Consider the following 27,365-nt stretch of genomic DNA (forward strand, 5'->3'; position numbering starts at 1 on the left):
TTTTTGAGTGCCACGACATTGCAAGATCCGATTAATGGCCGATGAACAGACTCAAATCTAAGCCCTTAAAAAAAAAATCTGTCCTTGCTTTCACTGCAACTTTAAGATAAAAATTGTAACATTTAATAAATAAATAGCCTAATTCATCAAACGTTTTGATTAATTAGGCTACTTTTTCAAATTAGCAATAAGTGCATTACTTTTCTACAACAGCAAAAAACGTCAATTTCATGCTAGAGCATGAAAAAGCCCTCCAAAAAATTACTATGTAAGGGATAATGTACAGTCAGCTGATCATTATTACAAAACAATAATATGAAGTAATACAGCCTACATTACAAAATTAATTTCTCTGTGTTTATAAGTTACTTTTTCTATGGACTATTTAGACAGTATATTTAACCTAGCTATAATGTAACATCTCTTCCTCTATTGTAAGTTTTCACTCATTTAGCTCTTTGTGCTGACTAATCAGTATCAAGTATAAAATGTTTTTAAAATTAGGGTTTTTATGGCGTCAACCACAGTGTTATAATGGAGCATTACTGCTATGTATGCATGCTTATTTAGGCTTACTTACATCATGGATGTTCATTGTGAGGAAAATATGTTCTTGTTCAATTTAATTAAACCTTGAAAAAGGTTTACATCCAACATAAATATATAAAATTATAAATTATGAATAGTCTAATATTGCAAAATGTGATTTTTATTGATTTATTTGGTTTTAATCTGTTAAATGATAGTTCACACGATATACGAATTTCCTAAATCTGAATATCCTGAATATAAACCATAAAAATATTTTAATTTTGATAAAAAACAACTGTATTGATATCTTTTCTGGGTCTATTTTCTGCATTTTTTTCTCTTATTCTTCTTCCTTATTCTTTTGACTAAATTTGGCAACAACACCATTAGTGTTAAAACTGTTAGGACTTTGCAACATGAGAGCTAAATATAATGCAACTGTATTTTTACTTCAACTTAATTATTCACTCGGAATACATACTCAAGTATAACCAGGTTTTGTGCATCTCCAGATATTTGGGGATTGCAACTATGTTTTAAATTTAATTAAATTAATAGATAAAATAATCAACTTAATTTAAGATACAATGCAAGGAAAAGCTCTTATATGAGAGAGTATTACAGTAAAGATCCTCCACACCTGCAGACAATGGCGACACCTTCTGATCACTGACTAAAGACCTGACCTTCACTGAAAACGACGGACTGTGGATTGGATTAAACCTACAATCAATGTCCACCCAGATCGGAGAGTTGCAACTTATTGAGAAAGTGCAGAAGTACATTATTTGTTACCTGATGGTGGTTTGGCATAATAAATTATCAATCAAACCGTATACATATGAATAAAAACCTTTCACATACAATTAATTCATCATTCAGAGTCATACAAGGGCTATTTATACAGAGAGGTAATTAAATAGTTTATAGAATGTAAACGTGAATATAATATAGAGGTATGTAAAATCATATGATATCTAACCTTTAATACACATTTGTCACGTGATGACAGGCAGGAGGAGTTGGGAATGTGTGTGGGGTTGTACTTTATTACTGGACAAAAATATCTAATTATTGTTTTTGTCTAGTCACTTAAAGCGTACGAGCTTAATCATTTCTTTGTACACAAAATACTAGTGATTTCGGTAAAATTACATTCAGTTCCATTTGATAAAAGTAAAATAAAATGTAGGACTTTTATTTTGAATGTATGCTAAAGGAAATACGTCAGCGAAGGTCGTTGTGGGGGAAAAAACTGCTGTATGATGATGAGTGCAACACTTTCAGTTGACCAACCGGTCACAGTACGGTAGAAGTCAACTTACCGATCTGCTGTATCCCGGAGGATACCACTCCTTCATTCCATCTAAAGTATCACAGCGGCTGGGACCGAAACTGAAAGGCTATTCGTTTTAAAACGGTTATTCCCGGGGTAAACGGGCACATTAGTTACGAGAGAAGAGTCTAGAATCAGCAGACCGTACCAGCTCTGGATCTCCGGATCACTCTGAACGCGTCGACATGAGGAGTTTGCCGTATTTCTGTCGGGGACAGGTCGTCCGCGGATTCGGACGGGGAAGCAAAGACCTGGGCATCCCAACAGGTGAGACTCGCGCCGCGGAGAGTCCGTCTACACTGGACGCGACAATGCGACCGTTGCAGATCATTTGAACTTAGTCAGTAACTTTACGTCATAAATAGAACGAGGCATCAGTTAACTGTCGGGGATTTGTCGCGCCGTATTCACTGTAGACAGCATCAATTATGATCATTATTATTATTATAGATCAGTGTTTCTACTGTATCTTGTAGACACTGCGTACGCGTAAAGAAATAGCTAATCCAAAAATACAAATTCTGTCAACATTTATTGAACCTTATGCTGTTTGTGCCTGACTTCCTTCTGTGTAAAAGCGGCTACACGAGTTAATGATATTGATGTGAACTAATCATTAGTTGTGTTAAAAACAGGCTGTTAATTATTTGATTTTCTTTGCACTCAATACACCAGCAAGTTTACTCTTGTAATGAATGTTACCGTTCAGCAACAGCTCTAGCCATATTATTATATAACTTCACTTGCAGGTTATAGGTCTTACCACCATAGACTGCTTACAACACGCGTCTGTAAAATGTTGGCTTGTGATTGGCTAGACACGACATCGTTCTCGTCTGTGAGGTGTTGGGTTGTGGTTGGTTTGTCAGGGGCCTTGCTTCCCTATTCATTTTACTTTATGCAAGTCTTTAAAGAGTTAGAAGTAATGAACCAAACTAACCAGCTACGAGGTGAATCACAAAATTACAAATTTTGGTTTGAAGCAAAAAAAATCGGACAAAATGATCAAAGTACAAGACTTTGTACTAAAGAGCTACAATCCCACCAAGCATTGTGAATGACAACCTATTTAAAATCGATGGAGAAATATATATAAATGAAAAAAAATTTGAAATAGTTGTAGAAGTATATATGCTATATTGACTATATATATATAAATTGGAGAAATATATAAATAAATAAAAGGGTTATTTAAGTATTATTTTTTTGGTTTATTTGGGTATATGTCTTTTTTGTGAGTTGTTAAATTGAGTTTTTTTGTTCACAGTGCTTAAATGGTGGAGATATTCTCTGATTGGTGGATTTCTCTTCAGAATCATGAGAAATGTAGTTTTTTCCACCAGAAATACAGCTGTTAAACAACTATTTTTCAAAATAAGTTGAAATAATACAGTCTGATGTCTTCGACAAAAGCACTTGCCATTAATTAACCTCATGGTGGCTCACACTGTGTCTGTCTTGAATGGTATAAGATATTGTTCAAAATCAGTTCACCTATTGTGAAAATGAATGGGATTTTTACTTCTGGAACCCGACTGCTGTACTCAATTACTAGTACCACAGAATTGAATATTGCATTTTAAAACCTGTTTTCAAAATGCATAAAGTTTTTTGTTTGTTGTTGAAAAACTGTGTTGTGTAAACGCCCCTGATAATCTGGAAAATCCGTTAAAATCATGACTTCATGTGCATGTATTTTTATTTGTCAGATAGCAAAGTATTCTCCGATAATAAATGGCTGTAATGATCCCTTACTTGTCAAATTTGTCATGTCTCAAATGTAAACACACATACTGATTAAAGAAAATAACATGAAGCCAGTATTCATTTATTCATATTCATATTTTCTTTCCATTCCCATCCCAGCGAACTTCCCAGAGTCGGTTGTGGACAATCTCCCCGCTGACATTAGCACAGGAATCTACTACGGATGGGCACGCGTGGATAACGGAGACATTCACAAGATGGTGATGAGCATCGGCTGGAACCCTTACTACAAAAACACAAAGAAGTCCATGGTATGTCCATGTCATCTTTTCTAGTGTGCAGATATCTACCAGCTGAAGACCTGTTGATATCTTTGCATTCATTAAATGGTATTATTTAATAGCAGTATAGATTAATAGTGCATCTCTTATGTCAGATATCACGTGTTTATCTCTCTGTGTAACAGGAAACACACGTGATCCACAAGTTCAAGGAAGATTTCTACGGTCAAATGTTGAGTGTGGCCATGGTCGGCTACATTCGTCCTGAGAGAGGATTCGAATCACTTGGTAAGATTCTGAGCTGCTCTCTTGAACTCACTTCCACATCACATGATCTCACTGATGCCACAACACCGTTCACTCACCCGAACACACACTCATTCGGTTACTTTAACTCACGGTTGTGTCTTCCTCCTAGACGAGTTGAAAGCAGCGATTCATAGTGACATTGAGGAAGCCAAGATAAAGCTGGACCTGCCTGAGCACTTGAAACTGAAAGAGCATCATTTCTTCAAGACGTCGGTATCAACAACAGCCAATCAGATCTTGAACGGTCATCGACTGTAACATTCACTTTCACCATCGCCTCTATTTAAAAGCTTGTTTATTACATATGCAGTTCATTGTTGTTGTTTTTTATGTGCAAAATATTTCTGTCCCCATGTGGTGCTTTGCTCAAGTGCAGGCACTATGTGCATTAATGTTCATATGGTATCATCACATAGCTCTTTTGTTTCTGTATTTATCGCAAAAAGGAGGAAATCAGGTTGATACTGGTGAATGATCACTGCACAGGGTAAACATCACCGAGCCCTTCCCAAATTTCCATGATTACCAGATGATACTATGTAGAAGTCAGAGACTGTCAAAATCTCTTCTTTCTAGTGAAATTCCTCTTTAGATGGAAATTCTTCTGGCACCTTCACTTTAATTTAATTTTTGTTTAAGGAGGACTCTCTTTACTTGAATAAAACACTTTAACAATTGTCCAAATTGGTGTTCCTCCTCTTTGAGATAAAATGAATGCTTCTTATGGTTCTCAGAGAACCGTGCCCTGCGGTGGAAGTCCAAGGTTGAGATAAAGAGAGTTGAAGCCCAGAAACTGGGCAGACGGAGAACAAACAGTGACTGAAGACAAAATTAATTAACCTGAATGGCCTTTTAAATATTTAAGTGTGTATAGAAGATCTGTATAGCAAACACTTGCTATTATGTACATATGGTTTACTAAACCTTAACCTAAAACAACGTCTTTTTCTTTTTTATTTTACTCTGGTTCTATATTTAGGAGTGTTTTACATTTGAGAAGACACTCGAGAGTCAGGTTAGATCGTAGGTTTACAAATTCTTTACCTGTTTCTTCACGTTGTGTTCCTGTTGAAGTGCTTCTTGAAACACGTGCGCTGCTGGTTTAGTGTCAGCAGTCCTCGGTTCCGGTGCGGTCACGTTATTTGCGGAATTTTACCGGCAAAAAATGGTGATTTCTCATCAGTAGTGTAGCGATGTATGAAGCTCACACAGAAATCGGTTTCAAAACAAATTTTCGCTATTTTCTTTTGCTCAAAGTACGGAGCCCCGCACATGACATGCAAGAAAAAAAAAAAAATTGTGCGCACGATTTACTAATTCGTTCCCTCAATGTACTAAATCGTGCGCACTATTTATAAATCGAGTGAACGAAATAGTAAATCGAGGGAACGCAATCGTAATTGTGTGCACGGTTTAGTACATTGAGGGAACGAAATAGTAAATCGTCCACACGATTTAGCCTACTATTTTTTCCTGCATATCATGTGGGGGGCTCCGTATCAAAGCGTTGAATCCTGTTGGAAAATATGTGTGCGGGAAATGGTTGGCCCTCACGCGAAACTCCCGATCACGTGGACTCGCTGAAGAACGGTAAATGTGACCGCACCTTAAAGTAGTAACTTAAGCAATAGACAAGCGATTCTCTATAAAACATGTTTGTTAATGCTGTTATCTTCATCTAGACTGGCTCTTTATATGTTGAACCGCTGCTTTTGTATATGTTTGGTACTGTGTGCATATGCTTTCCCCCCTTCTTTTTCTGATTTGTTTTCTTTATAGATCAGGGCATTGCCATAAATAAGTTAAATCTAACATATTACTATACAGTGCACAACCAAGCGTTCCTTGAGTGTTGACACCTGCTTGTAAGCATTAAACAAATGCCTTAAGTGGTGTTTTACTGTTGATTTGTGTGTGTGTTTGTGTGTGTGTGTTGTTGACTGTTGACACCTGCTTGTAAGCATTAAACAAATGCCTTAAGTGTTGTTTTATTGTTTATTAAATGTTTGTGTGTTTGTGTGTGTGTCGGAAATAATCATATCTAGTTCAGAATCAGTGTAAATAGAGGCTGTGTTCATCATAAATAATCCTGTGAGCCATTGGTCATCTAGCATCAGATTATTTTGATTAGAACTATTAAAACGAACAAATAAAATTAATATTAAAAACACTGACTTGTGATTGGGAGAATTTAGATTGAAACCTGTATGAGTTTCTTCTGTGGAACATCAAAGAAGGTTTGGAAGAATGTTGGTTACTAAAGAGTTTCTGTTCCCTTTAAAAAATTATGAGTGTCAGTGGAACCTGAAACTGTTTGGTCCCGATCATTCTTATTTTGTGTTTAACAGAAGAAAGTCAATCGTTTTATTAACAAAATTAATAAAACCTAAAGTGAAAATAAAACCTCAAGATATAAAAATAAACGCTGATTCACAATATATATAAAAAACTGTAATCGTATATGAATCGTATATTGTTTTTTGTTTTTTTTATAAATATTTAAGTTAACCTGACTGAAAAGTGGAAAAGCTGTTTTCTTTCCTATGTCCATGAGGTGAAGTCCCAGTATCTTAAATTTAAGAAAAGTCAGTGTAGCTAAATTTTTGGTCAGCTTGTATGGATGAGAGGCTGATGTTAAGATAATGTCCTGAAAACAGACTCTTTATTTCATTTTGTGCTCTGTTGGTGACACAGTGCCTAAGATCAGCTGACATTTCAGTGAGGGTTTCCCATGCAGTCAGACCAGTTGGTTTGATTTAATGGAAATCTGTTACTTGTCTGTACTTAATCCATGGTCACATGTACACAACCTTTCAAGAGTTTGGAGCTTCATAAGAGGTTTTCAAAATAAATCTCTCAAGCTGGGCAAAAATATAGTAATAGTGTGATATATTAAAATAAAGTTCAAAACAACAGAATGTATTAACTTTTTTTTTAATCATTACATAACTTGTGTTTGAAGGATAAGTTTATGTTTTATAGTGCTACAATCATTAACTGATTATGTTAATCTGGCTTGCAACTGTAGTTTCTGAAGATCAGTTACTACATATATCTGATGTTTTCAGCACTGTGTTAATTTAATCAAGTAATCGATCTTAACTGAGATAAACCCACAAAGAGCCATCATGTTCAATTCACCATACTCCGTAGATAACAGATCTGTTAAATCAGCTGTCAGTACACTGTATAAATCATTTACATTTACTGATTTAATAATAATAATCCATCCTCTGTCCTCTCACATCAAAATTTCACTGATGTATTTGTCTAGACTTTCTGTGTAGAAATAATGCCATAAGGGTTTAGAACAACATCATGGTGAGTAAATGATGACGAAAGCGTATTATTTGTATGAACTATTTCTTTAATTGTTGATTGGTGAAGCTTAGTGGGTTTCTGCATGTCAAAATGTTAATAAATATCGTAATTATATGCACATATCAAAGAAAAAAAAACAGGCCTTTATGTTTTATGTGAGAGTATACATATCATCATATTCCAGCTCCACCTCCTCCTCTTCCTCATCCCCCTCCAACAGGCTGTATTTAAACTTTCGATACACTATCCCGTCCCTCCCCATGTAAACAATGTCCTCATCCTCCTCCTCATCCTCCTCTTGGCCCACTTCTTTATCACAATAATCCATCTGCATGCTGTCACTCAGGGTCGCAGAGGTGAAGGGGTCATCTCTGATTTTGGTGTAGCCGTTCAATTTGACGTTGGGTTTTGAGGTGATCTTCTGCCGAAGATGCAGGAAGAGAAAAATGGCGAGCCACAAGCTCACCAGCACGAATATGACAGTGAAAACAAAAAGGCCAGGATGAACCGAAGTCACTGGATGGTTGTTGAAGAGGTTGTAGCTGAGCGCGACAATGCATTCATCTGAGAAAAGAGAGGTTAAAGGTCAGTGGCTTCACACTGAAAGCTCAAAGTGTTTAAAAATGTTCAAATTGTAATTTAGTAGCATCTGCCACTTTGAGTCAGTGCTGTCTAATGAGACAGTACTATGTGAATCTTAGATGGATGGTTCAAGTTAAGCCACTATGGCATGTTGTCATGACGATAAATTAAAAAAAAAAATTTTTTAAATGGTTTCTCAGCTTTTAGAATCAAACAAAAATGCACACAAGGTTTGATTCTGTCAGGCTGTTGAACAGAAGTCTGAGCTTTTGTATTTTTATCACATCAATTATTCAGTATATAAATATTCAAAAATGATTGATAAATATATAAATCATTATTTTATCTGTAAAGCAGTTTAAATATATCAGTTTTTTTTCTTTACTAAAACTAAAATAAGGCTGAAATAAAATAAAATATAAATATTGGACAAAAACTAGAAATGTAGGCAGCCTTTGCAACTAACTGAAATAAAATAAGCCGAAGTACCGAAATTAATAAATCTAAAACTGAAATAAAGATCAATTAAAGCGAAATAGAAATATTAACTATTTAAAACAAAAGCACACAAGATTACTAAATTTAAAATGACAAAAATAGAAATAAAGCCAATTTTAAATATGAATAAATATTGTAATAGTACATTAATAATATGAAAATAACACTGAAATATATAAATAATTTAAATAATTATTTGTAAAGACTTGTCATTTAAAATACTCATAAGCATCAACTGTCATTTAAAAAAATTTTTTTTTAGAGAAAATGTAAATGAAACAAAGATTATTGGAGTACATTTTCAGTAGAAAAGTCAATTTCAGGCTTTTTTTTAATTTTGTGCATTATTTTTTTGTGCAATTTCTGAGTGAAAATTGTCTCATAGAAAATTGTAAAAAAATAAAAAAAAAATCAGTGTAGAATGAATGAATGATTTTAAAGCTTGTACCACTCAGTGCATGGCACTGGCAGCATTCCGAGGGGAATCTTGAATCCCTGTGTGTTTTCTCTCCACAGCAGGGAAGACACCTCCCATCCTCTGTGAGGCGCTGTAGAACCGGGCACGAGATGCAGCTGTAGGGTCCCGGGCCTTTACATTCATAACAGGATGGGTCACATGTCACACATGACTTATTCTGTGCAAAACACAAAGCATGTTAGAAAGAACTTTGTCTAAAATAATCAAGTTTTCTACAGTAATCTAAAAAGGGGCGTATTCACACATTTAACCATTTAATGTATGTTTGAATGAGTAAGAAATGTCAGGAAGTAATAAAATATAAAGATAAACATAAATAATGAAGGGTTAAAAGAAAATTACAGTGCCAGTGACACATTACTGATTTGATAAAACTATATTAAAAAGACATTTACCTCAACGATGGGATATTCCCCAAACAGACACATAGATGAGCAGATCCCTCCAAACATTTCGAAACCGTCATAACATGATGTACAGGAGATCGCACCAGAGCCTGCCGATCACAACAGACCAGTTAAATCATGTTGAGGTACACAAATCACATCATCTGCACGCTGATTGTACTAAAAACTGTCCAAGGTGGACTTAAAATGCTTTATTTATTGGACAGCTGTAGGCATGTGATGAGTCTTACCCTTGCATGTTTTACAGGTGGGGTGGCATCTTTGGCAATCTCCGTCTAAAGTGTGAAGGAAGTAGTTTGGTGGGCATGTACGCAGACACTGTCCAGACTTTCTCAACAGGAAGTATCCATTTCTACATTTGAGACAGAAACGGCTGCTTCCCGAGCATTCCTCACATGTGTGGTCACACTCTTGACATGCTCTGCTGGTGGCGTTCACAAAGTAACTGCAGGGGACATACAGACATGTGTTACAATGCTTTGTCAATCTGGGAAGCATCGTTTTTGAATACTCAAGATTTAGTTGCATCAAAAGCAAGTCAGTTAGTATTTTCATTACACTCTAAAACACCTGATTCTGTATAATTACTGCTAAACTATATATTTGCAACATATCTGTGCAACTTTCATGTTTCTTGTATCACTCTATTAATGCATGATAGAAAAGGTAATTGTCCAAAATGACAGCGATTAGCTACTGACTGTAGTAAAAATTTCATTGAAGGACGAAAATTAGAAAAATGCTGCAATTCTACCAATTTAGCCTGCTCAAGCAGCATCAGTTATAAAAAGGTGGAGTAGAAAATCCTCTCTGGTAATCTTGCTGCTCAAAATGCATGTATTTTGTTGCCATTTAGACTGAGAATATTCCAACAAACTGAAATAGTAACTGATTAGTTTCAGTTCGCTCTGGTGAGCAGTCATAGTGCTAATGTTAATGTGACAGTCTTATGACACTGGGAAACCCCCTCAGAGGATCCACAACGTCCTTTTGTGGCCATCTGTTCTCTATCCTATAATGAAAGAAATAGATGAGAAATTGAAAATGAAAATGCTATTCATCTTTCTGTTGTTATAGACCCATGTTGAGTTTCTTTCTTCTGTGACAGGTTTTAATGCACCTCCTGAGGAGGAGTAATTGTGGGAGAACGAACCCTTTAAGATTTTTAATGTTTTTGATAAAGTCTCTCATGGTTTATCAAGGTTGCATTCATTTGCTCAAAAATAAAGCAAGACAATTAAAAAACACTTATTTCTATTTAAATATAAAGTGACATTTATTTCTGTGATGCAAAGCTGAATTTTCAGCATCATTTCTCCAGTCTTCAGTGTCACATGATCCTTCAGAAATCATTCTAATGTGCTGATTTGCTGCTTAATATTTTTGTAGAAACTGATCAGGTTTTTTCAGGATTCTCTCATGAATAGAAAGGTCAAAATAACAGCATTTAGATGCAATAGAAATCTTTTGTAACATTATAGATGTCACTTCTGATCAGTTTAAATCATGCCTGCTGAATAAAAGTATTCATTAAAAAAAATATATATTTATGAATAAATCAGAAATATAAAAGTGTAGTGCATAAAAAAAAGAAACAGAAACAGAAATAAAGATGGTGTCAAATATCAAATTGCAAAAAGACTTTCTGGACTAAACCTAACCCCTTAATTGACCTCTTAAATTACTTAAACTCATAACTTGAAGCAATGTCAGTAACTCAGCAATTAGCAGGAGCTTTTCATCCAAAGTGACACACAGCATACAGCAGGAGCACAGGACTGTACCGACAGCAGCTCCTGGACCACACCATTTGTGTTACTACCCAACATTATAAACACTGAGGAAAATATATAAAACTCTTGGACCTTTTTGTGGGTGAAATGATTTATGATTTTTAGTCGAAAGACAATAAAGAACAAAAGCGAGCCCTTAGTATTAAATTAATAGTAGTAATATAGCATTTGGCCACTTATTGCTATTGCATAGACCTAAAAAAAATATATATATATATATATATATATATACTGTATATCAGTGCTTTGTGCTGTGTTTCTTTATAATAAATGTTATTTAAATGCAATAAAAAAAGACATGGTGCCTATATGTGCTGCTGCCCAGAGTTGAAAGTAATTGCAAAGAGTTAAAAGGAGTTAATATTTCTTGTTTTTTTTTAATTTTTTTTGATTTTTTTTGTTTTTGTTTAATTTATTAATTCTATGTAATTGGCTTTCCACAGTCCTGCTGCAATGTGCAACCAAACTCGATTCTTACTTTTTACAATTATTGCAAATAAATCAAAATTAACTACATTTATAAGGATAATAAAACTACATTTATAAAATTAAATTAAATAAAACAATAAAAGCAAGTAAATAAATGAATACATACAAATAAACAATACAGTAAATAAGCTACCTTGGTGGACAGGTGGTGAAGCAGCTGTGTCCGAGCAGAAGCAGGCCTGGTTTACAGGTTGTACAGTCTTTACTGTGATGTCCATGGCATGACGCACAGTTCACGTGACACTGAACACACTCCTGCTTGTCCTCGTCCACATAGTAACCATCCAGACACGTGGACACACATGTCTGATCTGACAAATGGCAGAAATAATGTGTAAAGACATGAGATTATGCATGTATGACTAATGTATAACTGCATTTCCATTATTAGTATTCAGTGCAGCTCTTCAGACAGCTGGCAGGATGACTGCCTTTGTGATGCATATTTTTTCAAACTTCACATTATAGTTCACTTAAAGGGATACTCCACCCCAAAATGAAAATGTTGTCATTAATCACTTACCCCCATGTCATTCCAAACCTGTAAAAGCATCGTTCGTCTTCGGAACACAATTTAAGATATTTTGGATGAAAACCGGGAGACCTGTGACTGTTGACAAAGGAATTATTGAATAAAGTCGTTATTTTTGTTTTCTTCGCTTACAAAAAGTGTTCCCGTCGCTTCATATAACCCAGATTGCACGTCTGATGGCAGATGGAGTATTCTGACGACGACTTTCATACCTTTTATGGACCTTTACACTGCTATTTATTTGGCAGTCTATGAGACAGTCACAAGCCTCCCGGTTTTCATTCAAAATATCTTAGATTGTGTTCCGAAGACGAACGAAGCTTTTACGGGTTTGGAACGACATGGGGGTAATGACAAAATTTTCATTTTGGGGTGGAGTATCCCTTTAATTTCTATTATTTAGATTTGAGCATAAATGACGTGATAATTCATAGGTTCTCAAGGACATTTTAGAGATTTTCACTTTCATAGTCTCTGCTACTCTGTCCAAATGAAATCTGGTAAGCAAGTCAGCTCTTACTGAACAGAAAGAGTTTGGGGTTACAAACTGATTAACAAATTAAAGATCTTTCTTTATACTAAATGTCATTAAAGCTCAGTTTCATAGGGAAATGGGCAGGTGGGCCCTTACTGAGCAGGAAGTGTTTGGGGTTGCAGCTGAGGCACTGCTCTTTGCCTGCGCCCGAGCAGCGGAGACAGCTCTTGTGACAGGGATTGCACTGGCCGTCCTTATCGGTGAACGTGTGCAGAGGGCAGTCACTGAAGAACTGGCAGTGGCCGTTCACATCCTTCCTCATGCCGGCTCTACAGGTGAGGCAGGAGGACGGATGAGGACCCGAGCACGTCAGGCAGGACTTATCACACTCTAAAAAAACAGACATATTTGATGTCAGCAAAATGTCCAACACTATCCTGCCAATCTGAGGCAATACCGCAATAAACGAAGGAGAATATGTATTGTACCTCGACACTCTGCTCCCTCCAGGTATGTTTCTGGCGGGCATTGGATCAGACACTTTCCGTTGTGACGAACATCTCTATAATGCCCACAGGAGGTGCAGTCATCTTCATCAGGTCCATCACATTCTGCACAGTCACTGTGACACAGCGTACACAGCTTCTGCTCTCTGTTTGTGAAGTAGCCCTTGGGACAGTCACCCACACACTGATCCTCATGCAGGAAGTAGTACTCTTCACACGCTGAGAGAGCAGGAGAAAGAGAAAACAGTTTCAAAACTTCCGCAAATTGATGAATATGATTACCAAGGCTGCATTTATGTGATTAGAAATACAGTAATATTGTGAAATATTATTACAATTTAAAATATCTGTTTTCTATATGTATTTTTTTTTAATTTGTTTTAATATATTTTAACAAAAGCTGAATTTTCAGCATCATTACGCCAGTCTTTAGTGTCACATGATCTTTCTGAAATCATTTTAATATGCTGATTTGCTGCTCAGTTAATATCAGTTATTATTGGCAATCAAAAATTGTGCTTAATATTATCAATTTTGAACTGTTATGGATTTTTAAGACCCTCTGATAAATAGAAAATTCAAAAGAACAGCATTTATTTCAAATAGAAATATTTTGTAACATTCTGAAAGTCTTTCCTGTCACTTATGATCAATTTAATGCATCCTTGCTGAATAAAACTTTTTTTTGTTTTATCTTACCCAAATGTTTTAAATGGTAGTGTATCATAGTTTCCACAAAATTACATTTTAAATTATTTTCAAAAAGAAAATATTTCATGATATTACGGTGTTATTTTTGATCAAATAAATGCAAACTTGGTGAGCATAAGATACTTCTTTCAAAAATATATATATTTTTATATATATTATATATATTTTATATATATATATATATATATATATACAACAACAGTTTAGTGTATTATACAGTTTAGATGTTATTATTACAGAATGTCAGTCGTTGATGAATAAGGTTAAGAACCTCACCACTGCATTTGTGCATTTGGTCACATTCAGCGCAACCGTTTGGACAGATCTCACATACTCCATCTTTTATAAAGTGCCTGGAAGGGCACTGAAGCACACAGGAGTGTTTGAAACGCACATAGTCTTCCTCACAGCTCAGACAAAAATCGGCTTTTTCCTCACATGAAGCACACCCCACAGCACAGCTGTAACAAACATCAGCCTCTGGGTAACCCCTGTGAGGATGACACAGAAATTATAAAATCTTTGTTAATGTATGGCTGTGTTCCACCTTCCATACTCCAGCTAAAAGTTGGTTCCTTGCTGGAAATGGTACATATTTTTGAGTTTGAACAAGACACTGCACAGGTATTATAATGCTAGTCAATAAAAGGCTTGATCCACAGAACCATTTCTCATGCACTTATAGCTAAATTCATTATTTTAAAATTCATCGTCACATAATTTCTGGAAAAGAAAAATCACAACAAAATACCAAAAAAGTAAAATAAAATAAGATGCAATTAAAATAAATAAAACATTGCATTTTCTATACAAATAAAAATGCTGACAGTGTTAAATGATATAATAATAAATAAAATACAAATAAAACACTATTTTCTCTACAACTAAATTAAAATAAAAAAAAGAACTTAGAACTTAGAAAACAAAAAACAACAACAAAATGTGAGAAAGGAAAAGAAAGCAAAATAAAACTAAAAAATAAATAAAATGTATTTAAATAAAAAACAAACATTTAACAAAGTACAATAACAAATACAATTTGGGATGCAGCCTGTGTGTGCATGAGACCATGTGTGTGAACGTAGCATTCTGTGTGTTTTGAAAGAACATTTTTCACCTTTTACACCCAGCAACACATTTTCCATCCTGCAAGTAGAGCGGACCGAAGCTTTCTTTGCATTTCACACAGTGATGTGCGTCCTGACACGTCAAACAGCCTGCTGAACAGTCTTCACAGCGCCCACTCGTCTGGTTCCCATGAGTCTCACGTGGACAAACGGACACGCACCTCTGGCTGTTGGTGAGAAACATGCCTGCGTAGACATACAAACACGCATATAGATTCCAGCTGACAACATCTGACAAAGATTACTGCACATGGATACTGAGAAATAAATAGACTGAAGGCACTAGAAAAGTTCACTCACCTTTCTGACAGGAATCACACTGGTCTTCCCCGGGCCCTGAACACGTCCTGCATGAGGAATCACACTGCTCACATTCACCCTTGCCTGCACACATACACACAAAATCAAGAAACAAAGAACCACACTTATTTTAAAAGACTTCCAGTGTCTTTAAAATCAATATAACGTAAGTTATAGTACATAAGTTTTGTACCGTTTAGGAATTTTCCATCGGGACACTTGATCTTGCTCTTGTTGATGCACTGACCCTTGTCTAGAAACATGTCATCTTCACAGGAATCACAGTCGTTATTGTCCGGACCGCCACATGATCGGCACGTGCGGTGACACGGCTCACACTCCTGCTTCATGTCAGCATAGAAACCCTCCTTACAGGTTTCTACACACGTTCCATCTGCAGGATCACATGATTTCAGTAAATAGATGATATTTGGGCAGGTGGAGGCTTAAATGAGATAACCTGAATGTTGATACAGACTGGCATGTGAGAGATGATCTGACCTGACAGGAAGAAGCCGTCCTCACACAGGTAACATTCAGAGGCGTCGCAGGACTCGCAGTGATCATCACATCGAGCACACCTCATTGTCGACCTGTCCTCAAATGTCCTCTCAGGGCAGATCTTGTGACAGCTCGATTTCAGCCTGCAGAAATACACCATCTCTTACTCTTTACATCATTAGCACATGGATTATAACTACTCATCAAGTCACAAAACATGAGACAGACTTACTCATAATAGTCTGGTGAACAATTCATGCAATGCTCTGGATTCACTAAGGAAAAAAAACATACTGTTAAAACAGTCTTCTGATTACTATAACACACTCATTTAAATTACTAATAGAAACTTTTACTGGAAATGCATTTTTTTTTATGCAATATTATGGTGACCAGCAGAGGACGACATTATTGCATATCACACACTCAGTTCTGTTTACTGGAGGTCATAATGCAAAACAATAATGTAATACTGCCGTTTCTAAATTGCATTATGAATTTTTTTTTTTTTTTTTTTTCTCAATCAATGAGTTTCAGACTACATGAGAAAAAAAAAAAAGTTTATGCCTGAGCTGCTGCAGAGAAAGAAATGAATATGCACAGGCACAAATGACAAGAAGAAATGAGTGAGAAATGAGCGTTTTTAAGCTTTAAACGTCTGTTTCTCAGTTTGAATATTATTCCTGCAATACTACACTGACCAGCAGAGGGCGACAGCAATAAACAGAATATCACCGCCACACATACACGGATTATGATTTTGTGTTTCCAGATCTTTTTGTTGAAGGAAAGATGTTAACTTTATCGGTTTACCCGATTTTTAAATGGGCTGTAAAGATGCGGGCTGATATGTTAGACAAATCTGTGTCTTTACAACTTTGATCTTGACACACACTGACTCACCTAGACAGCATTTTCCACAAGATTTTGAGCCATGATGCCAAATAATACTGCCTTTAAGTGCAGCCTATGCAGGCAGCCTGCTACATTTTGAGATACAGACCAGACATGCTCTAATTATGAGAATTACAACAGATGAAACGAGATACAGGGAGCTGTGGTGAGACACACAACCCCTATCATTTGTGCACTAGTAGCCTACATACAACGCATATAGAAATCACTGGTGCGTTTAGAGCAGAAACGGGTCCAGATCACAAACCAATAGTCAAATGCTTCTATTTTGTAATTTATAATTTTGTAATAAACTATAAACCTAATAATCTGAGCAAAAAGTAAAAAAAGAAAAAAGAAAAAAAAAGTAATAGTTACCCATGTAAAACCTGGCATATGAAATGATTGATTTTTTTATTATTAAATATCATATTTGATCAGGCTTTTATGGCTCATATAGTATGATATAGACAGAACATTAAGTTCACACTCGAGGAAAAACTTTTATTTTTATTCAGAGGCCAAACTGAGTTAAAAAAATAAAATAATGCATTATATTTGATACATCTGTACATGATTTTTCTAAAAATATAATCAAGTAAACCTAAGTTACTCAAGTCCAGTAAGTGTTAATCTTTTAATATTACTGACAATTTAAATTAAGTATTTCACTACAAAAAATATGACCCACAACCCGAAGGGGGATTAATTATACTAAAATGTCTTTTACTTGCTTAAAAAGTATAAACTATCAGTCAGATGACAGAAGGCATGGAGTGGATTGTGTGCAACAGGTTTTTAGCAAAGTTTTGATCATGTTGATATTTTAGAAGCTTTAGAAATTTGTGTATCAAAATAAAGAGTGATATAGAGTGACAGAGTAGGCTTTATAGGGTTAATAACATAAGAACGGAAAATAGTGCATACAAATTTAATTTTCAAAATGCTAAAACTTTATTTCCAGGTTTGATTAGAAATTTAGCCCCTGCTAATGTTAAACAGACTATTAAACTGGACGTTTTTTGCTTAATACATGATGCATTTAATTTCTTTAAGAGCAATGCTTTTTGTGCGCACATCTGTTCAAATAATGAAATACTGACCAGTGAGGCAATGCTGACAGCCCTCCTCACAGGGTACACAGTCTTCATGATCAAAGTCGACTACTTCACCTATAAAAGAACAAGCATCGCACCAGGAGTCAGTACTTTCTTAGTGTCGCTAACATGGAAAAAGAAAATGCATGATACAGATGTACATAAAAACTAGATAATGACTGTATTAGCATGTAGAATAAGACAGAGTGTGCATGAGTCTAAAACGACAGGAAAGAGCAGACAGAGGCTGCGTGTGTGTGCACACAGTAGTGTGTGGGAGCCCTGGGGGCCAGAGCACAGGATCCGTTTATACATGTCTGCCACTAATGATAAGAATTTCTGTTCCCCCACTGTCTCATTTCTGGTGCTATTTCAGTCTGACTTCTGCAGACAAGCTCGTCCCTCATGCTCAGCTCATCTTTGACTGTGATAACAATTTGTGAAGAAGATTAGATAAACAGCAGTGGGTGTCGTGAGAAGCCAAACAACATCCACAGAGTTAGATTTACAGATATACATAGGCTAAAGCGGTCTAGCACAGCACACAAAACGAGAGAGAAGAATTCTGTCTAGTGGAGTGAAATCCCAGGAAAATATGTCCTTGTCAAACTGCACTGCAAAATCAAAAGATAAAAGTACATTTTCTTCTACTTTTAGGCGCATTAGTATGTTGCCACATTATTTTCATGACAATTAAGTACATTACCCCCTTTTTACTTCCTGTATTTTTTAATGACTCTTAATATATTCATGACTTAACAGATTCATTAAATCATAACTGTTTTTTTTTTTACTTTATTACAATATACAATTACTGTGTTAGTACTGCTCAAAAGTATGGGGTCAGTAGGATTTTACTTTTTTTATTAATAAATTAATACTTTTATTCAGTAAGGATTCATTAAATAAAAATGATGATAGTGATGACAGTAAAAAATGACAGTGAAGACTATTTTTTTTAAATGTTGTTCTTATAAAATTTCTATTCATTAAAGAATCCTGAAGAAACATGGTCACAAATTCCACATAATATTAATCAGCACAACTGTTTTCAACATTGATAATAATAAATGTTTTAGGATCATGTGATTTAGCTTTGAAAATTCAGCTTTGCATCACAGGAATAAATTACATTTTAAAATATACTCAATAAGAAAACAGTTTTTTAAATTCTATATATTAATTAAATTGTATATTTTGTAAATCTTTAAATTATAATATTTCACAATATTACAGTTTTTACATTATTTTATCTTTTTGTATTGTTTGTTGATGCATTTTGATGCAAAAAAGCGGCACAACAAATGTTATCATGATGTATAAACACATTATACATCATATATCACAAATATTATATGGTCATTTCTTGACAGGTTTTGTGAGATTCATCCATCGGAAAGATTATGGTGAAAAAAACTGGCAAAAAAGCATTTTGGCAATGACGATGTGATTTCAACACTGGGCCTACAGCTGAACCACTGATTCGATTTTCAGAAGAATTTTCAAATAAACCTCACTCACACTCCAAAAAAAGTAACCAGAATCTTAACATCAGAAAAAAGAAACATGGAAAATGTCAAGCAAGCAATCGAGAACATTCTAGAACAGTTATGATGCAACTGACCCACTCCACACTCCAGTTTGGCACACGTCCCGTCTTTGGGGTAATAGGACGGGGTGCAGTGGAGACAGTGGCCTGATGAAGTGCAAACAGTACAATTTGGAGGGCAGGGGTCACATGTTCCCTTCGAGGAATGGGAATAGCCCTTTGGACAGCTTTCACGACACTGTCCTTCAAAGAGGTACCGCTCCACTCCAAACCTATCTGTGTGAAGACAGGAACAGAGTAAGAATTACATTAAGAGTTTGTGTTTTTCTCTGTTATGTGAGGCAGTCATGATGACTCAGTTTACCTTTGCTACAGCGAGTGCATTTGTCAGGCGCCCCGTCAGTACATTCCAGGCATGTGTGGTGACAAAGATGACACTGTCCGTCCCTTTCATACTTCCCAGGATCACAGTGGATCACGCATGTCCCATTATCAAAAAGCCTACAAAAGAATAAAAACTGAAATCTTTCCCCACACAGTGCACATCTTGTCTCACTGTGACTTCGACTGTGGTGCTGTGAGAAACAAGTGATTTGTTCACACTTCACCTGGTGTGCGGGCAGCTGATGCAGTCTTTACTCCCAGGTCCAGTGCACTTTGAGCAGGTCGAGGAACACAGTACACATTTTTCAGCTTTGCTTAAATACTCCCCTGACAACAAAAAACACAGATAACACATAAGCTACATAAAGATCCTTAACTAGAATACCCCACTTCATCTAGTGGAGGTAGTAAATTGTATTAGCAGTTCTTCCATGCTTTGTTGGTAAATAATCCAATGGTTCATGTTGTTTATTATATTAGTATATTTATGCATGTAGCATCAGAAATAATTAACATTTCCCTGCAGGCACAGTTAGAAAAGAAGTAGGAAAATACAAACAAAACAATCAAGTAAAGCAAACGAGCTGATTAAAGAAATATAAATAAGCAAACAAAACAAACGAAACAAGTAAACATGCTAACAAACCAAGCAAACAAAAGAAACCCATTCAAGCAAGCAAATGCAACAAGCAAACAAAAACAAATAAGCAGGTTATACAAATACATACAAACAAGAAAAATCAAACACGCTAACAAAACAAAATAAATACAAACAAGCTAGCAAATGAAACACAGGCAGATTAAAAAAATACACGCAAACAAAACATACATACAAACAAACAAGCAAACGAAACAAGCAAACAAACAAGTAAATTAAATAAATACAAAGAAGCAAAAAAGAAACATGCAAATTAAACAAGCTAATGAAACAAACAAAAAACAAGCAAACAAGAACACACACAAAAGAAAGGGAAACCAAGGTGCTTACCTGTTCAGCTTTAGCATTAAAAAAAAGGCTTCTGGTTGAAGAACTGACCAGCTGACGTTTATGATTGTGGACAATTCAAAGGCCATGAACATGCAGGATTCATAAATCAGAACACTCTCAAAAGAAGCAAGAAAGGTCATGAAGAATGCTCTCATAGAATCAGCAGGCCTTAGAAAAAAGAACTGAAAGCTTAATAAAAAAAAGTGATTTTGTAAGTTGCAAAAAATTGACCACATTAAAAAAAAAAAAAAAAAGTCTTGCACATACACAGTCGAATTACTTTAACCAAGCCCGATATCTGTGTTAGAACTGAAATATATTTTTCACTCTCTAGCGTTTAGAATCGAACAAAACTATCCCTATGCGATGCTATGGGAATGTGAGAAGAGCTAAATACATTGAGCTAACCTTTAACCCCAGGCTAAGCAATGTATTTGTGAGATTTCCTTTAGAGTGAGCTGGACGTCTATGGCAGCCTGACCCTTCAGATGACCTCAGGCTTACGCTCTGATACACTCTATTCACTCAATTCTGACAGTCCTGACGCAAATGCTTATGACCCTGCATGACCGTAATTGAGTTTCAATCACTAAAAGAAACTTAAACTTAAAGAAACATTGGTCCAAATCCAATATCAGTTAAAAGAGTTTTCTCAACTGCAAAAATGCTTAAGAATCACTTTGATATTTGACACAGGACTGTAACATTTAAAACAGCATGTGTCAATAATAATAATGGCTTTATCATGTTATTCATCACAGGGAAGTGACACTGGTTGTGTGGGAGCTGCAAATATTTTAGAAATGTTGGTTCTAAAGGAAACGGCCACAGGTCAGAACAAGGGGCGGCGCATATATTGTCTCTTTTAAATTCAGTGTGACCAACGCACATTTGAGTTGAATTTCTCAGTCGAATGCCGAATTGTTCGCTTCAAAACAAAAAGGGCCTTTTGTAAAGAAAACAAGGAGAGGTTGAATCGTTCTCACACCAGTTCACCGCAAGAATTTAACTCTGAACAATATTTCTTGAAGTCAAAATAAACAAGCATAGATTTTTATAATGAAAATGTGAGCGCTGCTCGTCAGTGAAAAACTGGCCACCAAAACACGAGGGTTTTTAGTCGGATTTAGCTTGTTGCTATGTGGTTGCTAGGGTGGTTCTATACAGATCCAAGTCAAAAGAGCCCTATGACTTTCTGACTCGGGTCACTCCTTCTGTGTGAGTCTGAGTGATTGTTTCGCCCAATTTATCCACCAAGCGAAAATTATAAGTCTGTCTTTTGAGAAAGTAGCCCAGCATCTAAACGAGTAACCAAAAGAAGTCTCATTTCATCTCTGAGTCTTGTTTTTATTTTAAAGTTCATTAATAAAAAGATCAGTAAACCATTTGTTTCGTCCAGTCTTCTCTACATGATAAAATAGTTTTCTTGGCCCTGACTACAACACATCTTCATCTAGACTAACTGTTCATGGCGGTTGGCTAAAAAAAGAAATATAAAATAATCTTAGAAAACTTGATCATCCTTTTCCCCCTTATTTCAATTGAACGTGGGTGCAAAATATATTTAAGGTTAATAGTGATAAAAATACATATATACATTAAGAAAAAACGTTGCCAGAACAGAGTAAATGTAACACATCTGAACATAGACTGATTCTCGTAATCCTATATAACATTAGTTATGTAACCTTGCATGTATTGAGTTCGCAGAAAACGTACAATCATACTACAACTTTTTTGTGTGTGTCATGAATACACAATTAGCATAAAGTGGTTGGACAATCCCATCCACAAAACACAACTCGTTTGAACTATGACCATTTATAAATCTTTTTCATAAATAAAAGGCTACGTCATCTTAAACCACATCATTCATAAATAAAAGACATAGAAATCCCCTTAACATTGCGCAAAAGCGGATTGGTCAAACATGTCCTTAATGAATGTAGAAGTCTATTTTGTGTTGTGTAGTACTATTAGTATAACTAAACATTTCACCTCGTTTCTGACCTTCGGTAAAACGTTACATACTCCCCTCAAGTATTTTTTTTTTTTTTCGTTTCCCAAGATACTGCAATATGGACATACAGTAAACATGGCCAATATGATCAAATGAAAATCTAGACTTGAATTGAATTCACAAATCCTTTTCACAAATGTGAATTCAAAAACATTCTCTAATAACTCCATTATGTCAATAGCACCAGTTAAGTATGTGAATCACAGACTTTTTACTTTCATAAAGACCTGGAATAACAAACTATTTGAGGTGGCCAAGTCAATTAAAAATGGAGCAGTTTAACGTTTAATTTCCATGATGAATCATTAAAATATAAATAGTTATGGGGAAAGCGTCTGAAACGGACGCTGCGGTGCACAACCCGACACATAAAACCATCGTAACACTAAACACATTTATTTCAGGCTGTTGACCCTGATCTACCCGGACACACACTTTAAAGTTCCTTATTTCACACGAATCATTTAGGATTAACATTGTGGAGTTGTTTTTTGAAATGGCGAGATATAAAAATGCATGCTTAAGGATTTATTTTTAAAATATATCATAAAGGCCAGATAACATGATAAGCCTCATTTCAGCTACCACGAATAAAACCTGTACTTCAGCCCAGTCAATGATTCTTCAGGGCTCACTAACTTATGTTTATTTTTCACCAAAACCTATTTTTCCACTTGCAACGATGATGAATCGAAAACACACACGCACACACGCACGCAATAAAAGTATGAGATATGAGCCTGAGGTGAAGAATTTCAGAACAGTGAGACCACCTGACGGCATTCATCTCATCGCGAGGCTAAACCGCAGGTCGTTAGTGTTAGTACAATACTTATCACTTCAGGAAGTACTTATTGTACCTTGTACCTCCGTAGTCAGCTATTGATTTGACTGCAGTCATGAAGGTCAGTGGATGAACCTGTGCTATGGTTTATGCGTCCCTTTTGCTCACAGAGGTCTTGCTGAAAATCGTAGAGGTTCTCTGAGTGCGCTTTATTTCAGAATATGCACAAACTGGCTTTGATCATTGTTGTCATCATCATGCGTGAAACTGTGGAAAAATACAGAACCGCTGCTTCAACGCTTAGCATGTCGCTCCAAATTCTTCTCTTGGACCCAAAACGAAGAAAAAGGTACAAAAATTTGGCATCCATGCTTTGGTCACAAAATACTGACATGTATGATTTGCTGTTTATTACTGATCCCAGTCGCACCACCCTGACAGCTTCTGTCGACACACTCACACGTACCCGCACACACACACACGCATACAGACACGCAGAGATAAAGGTAGGTTTGTTGTAGTTCTGGCATCGGGAAACCTCACGATGTAGTCCCATATTCGAGGTTCCTGACTGGAATATAAATTAGCGGAACGTGAGCGGCAAGTGGGGCCGGAAAAGTTCCTTCAGCCCTTTAGAGAACATGTTCTACAGCACAGCTGCTGCAGAACCTTCCTCTGGCACAGATTGTTCTTTTTCACTAGCACACAGAAACTTCCCTCAGCCCACGATTCTTCATTTGCTTTCCAGAGAGCAGGAAGAGGAGAGAGGAGCAGAGAGACAGCACACAAATGGGCGGCGGACAGGAAATGATGCAGATCAGGTCACAGTGAGAGATGATGGGCAAATGTTGTTGTGTTGGGTTTATTTGATTTTTATTTTTTATAATCCAGTTGATTGTTCGACGGAGGAGGATATCCGGGTGTGATTGGAATCCAGGATGAAAAGATTTGAAGGAAAGATCATCAGGAAGAAAAGGAGAACAAACATTTAGAAAGTGATCAAAAAAAATAATTTTTACAGTGTCACAGGTTGACAGTGTAGCTTTGTTTTCATTTGCTAAAAAAAAGCAGACATTACGCTCCACCATAAAAATTTTTTTTTTTTTTTTTTTTAAAAAGGTTCCCAAATTCACAAGCATTCTTTGAAAATAAATTAGCCTGAGATATCTGGGCACATCTCACCTCAAAATTAGAGGAAAGTTTTAAAAAAATTATATTTTGCTTTGCTTTATTTGCATTTTTTATATTTATATATATATATTAGATATATATATATATATTTATATATATATCCTATATATAATATGATATATATATATATATATATATATATATTGCAATGAATTTACACGTCACGATGATATTCTTTGTAGTTCCTTTAAAAAAATATTACAGTAATCATGATATAATGCGAATCACTACTGAGAATAATGAAAATTATATTACCGTTCAAAAGTTCACAATCACTAAACTTACTTTCTTGAAGAAATTAATGCTTTTATTCCCCATGGATGCATTAAATTGATCAAACACGATAGTATAGATTTTTACATTATTACAAAATATATTCTATTTAAAAAAAAAAAAGCTTTTGAACTTTCAATTCATTCAAAAATCCTGAAAAAATTATCACCATTTTCACAAAAACATTAGGTAGCACAACTGTTTTCTATAGAAGTTTGTTTCCGGCCATGGGAGTAAAAAATAAATAAATAAATATATATAAATGGTAATTGTGATATTTTTCTTCTTTAACAATACTTTGTTTAGTTCTTTTAAATTGTAATAATATTTTACAATATTACTGTTTTTACTGTGTTTCTGATCAAATAAATGTAGCCTTGGTGAGCAGAAGAGACGTCCTTCAAAAAAAATTTTAGTGATTCCAAACTTAGTAAACCAATCAAATAAAACAACAATGAAGTAATAAGAATTTGGGGTAAATGTACTTGCTTTTGGAAATGTTGAAAAGAAAAATTTGTAAAATACCATTTTCTGTTTATTTTGGGGTGAAATGTGACCTGGACACATCATTCCAAAAGAGCAACATCAGAAACCAAAATAAACACACCATGATTCAACCCCATGCAAAAACTAAAATATTTTGTAGCACAAAAGATTCAGATCAGAATCTGGAGGAAAGAAAACACTGCATTAAGGAGCTAACCAAAAGCTAGCATGGATGAATCAACAGTACTCACCATCTTTGCAGATGGTGCTGACGATACACATGCCGTTTTCCAGGTTATAGCCGCTCACGCAGGTGCTGCAGTTCCTCTCCCCCGGCCCGGCGCAGACGTAGCAGGTAGGGTCACACCTGCAGGCAGAGTCAAAGCTGTTTAAATGTAAACACTTTCTCAGATGTCATTGTTTAGCAGTGAAATACTGACTTTTGACAAAACTTTTGGACATCTCCGTTGTCTGTTGTTTGTTCTGCCAAGTAATATCCCACACTGCAGCTGGAGACGCAGCGCCAGTCCTCAAAGTAATAGCCCGGAGCGCACTCATTACACGCTTCCATGCCAGTTCCTGTGCACAGGGAATACCATCAAGTTCCCAAAAAGCCAGACCGCAAATAATTTGAAATGCACTTTGGAATGTACACACTTAGAAAGTTCTTCCTGAAAGGGCTTCCTCTGAGAAAAGTGAAAGTCGTGACATTTGCCAAGTATGGTAACCCATACTCGGAATTGGTGCTCTGCATTTAACCCATCCAAGTGCACACACACAGCAGTGAGAAGTGAACACACACCCGGAGCAGTGGGCAGCTATATATCCAGCGCCCAGGGAGCAACTGGGGGTTCAGTGTCTTGCCCAAGGGCACTTCAGCCATGGGTATTGAGGGTGGAAGAGAGTGCTGTTCATTCACTTCCTCCCACCTACAACTCCTGCCAGCACAGAGACTCGAACCTGTGACCTTTTGGTTACAAGTCCAATTCTCTAACCATTAGGCCACAGCTGCCCCCTTCAAGAATGCTTGGAAGCCACTGGCAATAGCGTATGAGTTACAAAAACACAAATAACTTATCGCTCGTAGAGAAACTAATCTTCAAAGGCACATATCATTACGGATGGGAGCTAATACCAAAAAGAATTGATTCTCTGAGCTGTTGGCAATTGTATGGAAGCCCATTTCTGCCATATACAAACATAATCAGTATGAGATACTCATTTGAAATTATGAGATAAAGTTGAAAAAAGTCAAAATGATGACATAACTCTAGCATAAGTCAAAACTGCCATACTAAGTCATAATTATGATAAAGATAAAATAGAAAAGTCAAAATAACGACAAAAACTGACAAGTCAAAATTATGACATACTAAGTCATAATTATAAGATAAAGTTTAAATTATGACAAAAATGGACATAAATCAAAATTATGACATACTAAGTCGTGAGTATGTGATAAAGCTTAAAGTAACAAGTCAAAATTATGACATAAAAACTATGACAACTCAAAATTATGAGCTACTAAGTCAATTATGAGATAAAGCTGAAACAAGTCAAAAAGTTGAAACAAGTATGACAAAAACTAGGAAATAAGTCACAATTATGACTTTCTAGCTAACTCATAATCAACAGATAGTTAAAACTGAAGTAAAAATTGACAAAAACCCATAAATGATTATGAAATAAGTCAAAATTATAACACTGATAAATAATTATGAGATATTGCCAAAATATCTTAATTTAGACTTTTTATCTCAGTGACACAGTATGTCAATTTCAATGTCTCATGATTATCACTTAGTATGTCAATTT

General features: G+C 35.6%; 2 protein-coding genes across 4 annotated transcripts in view; one reads left to right on the top strand and one right to left on the bottom strand.

Annotated features, from left to right (window-relative positions):
- Window positions 1-1,751: 1,751 nt before the first annotated feature.
- rfk (riboflavin kinase) lies at window positions 1,752-6,053 on the top strand. Its single transcript, XM_019100446.2, has 4 exons — window positions 1,752-2,134; window positions 3,734-3,885; window positions 4,041-4,143; window positions 4,274-6,053. Exons 1-4 carry the CDS (start codon window positions 2,053-2,055, stop codon window positions 4,420-4,422), a joined length of 486 nt encoding a protein of 161 aa, XP_018955991.2. The 5' UTR covers window positions 1,752-2,052; the 3' UTR covers window positions 4,423-6,053.
- Window positions 6,054-7,513: 1,460 nt separating this feature from the next.
- The window catches only part of LOC109085748 (proprotein convertase subtilisin/kexin type 5-like), a 50,199-nt gene continuing 30,347 nt past the window's right edge, over window positions 7,514-27,365 (bottom strand). The window contains exons 19-37 of one of the 3 annotated variants that reach the window (XM_042762662.1): window positions 25,991-26,129; window positions 25,802-25,917; window positions 20,033-20,135; window positions 19,789-19,925; window positions 19,500-19,700; window positions 17,882-17,950; window positions 16,117-16,159; window positions 15,885-16,027; window positions 15,577-15,777; window positions 15,384-15,467; window positions 15,074-15,269; window positions 14,233-14,447; window positions 13,228-13,464; window positions 12,896-13,129; window positions 11,866-12,043; window positions 9,681-9,895; window positions 9,439-9,539; window positions 9,014-9,200; window positions 7,514-8,049 (exon numbers count right to left, since the gene is read on the bottom strand). In XM_042762662.1, coding sequence (XP_042618596.1) covers window positions 7,637-8,049; window positions 9,014-9,200; window positions 9,439-9,539; window positions 9,681-9,895; window positions 11,866-12,043; window positions 12,896-13,129; window positions 13,228-13,464; window positions 14,233-14,447; window positions 15,074-15,269; window positions 15,384-15,467; window positions 15,577-15,777; window positions 15,885-16,027; window positions 16,117-16,159; window positions 17,882-17,950; window positions 19,500-19,700; window positions 19,789-19,925; window positions 20,033-20,135; window positions 25,802-25,917; window positions 25,991-26,129 — 3,212 coding nt within the window. In that variant the 3' untranslated portion in view covers window positions 7,514-7,636. Of the gene's footprint in view, window positions 8,050-9,013; window positions 9,201-9,438; window positions 9,540-9,680; window positions 9,896-11,865; window positions 12,044-12,895; window positions 13,130-13,227; window positions 13,465-14,232; window positions 14,448-15,073; window positions 15,270-15,383; window positions 15,468-15,576; window positions 15,778-15,884; window positions 16,028-16,116; window positions 16,160-17,881; window positions 17,951-19,499; window positions 19,701-19,788; window positions 19,926-20,032; window positions 20,136-22,122; window positions 24,341-25,801; window positions 25,918-25,990; window positions 26,130-27,365 lie in introns of those variants that run through there. The other 2 variants (XM_042762665.1, XM_042762664.1) reach the window with 2 other exon arrangements.

Source organism: Cyprinus carpio, chromosome A8 (assembly GCF_018340385.1).
Source record: "Cyprinus carpio isolate SPL01 chromosome A8, ASM1834038v1, whole genome shotgun sequence".
Taxonomy (NCBI): domain Eukaryota; kingdom Metazoa; phylum Chordata; class Actinopteri; order Cypriniformes; family Cyprinidae; genus Cyprinus; species Cyprinus carpio.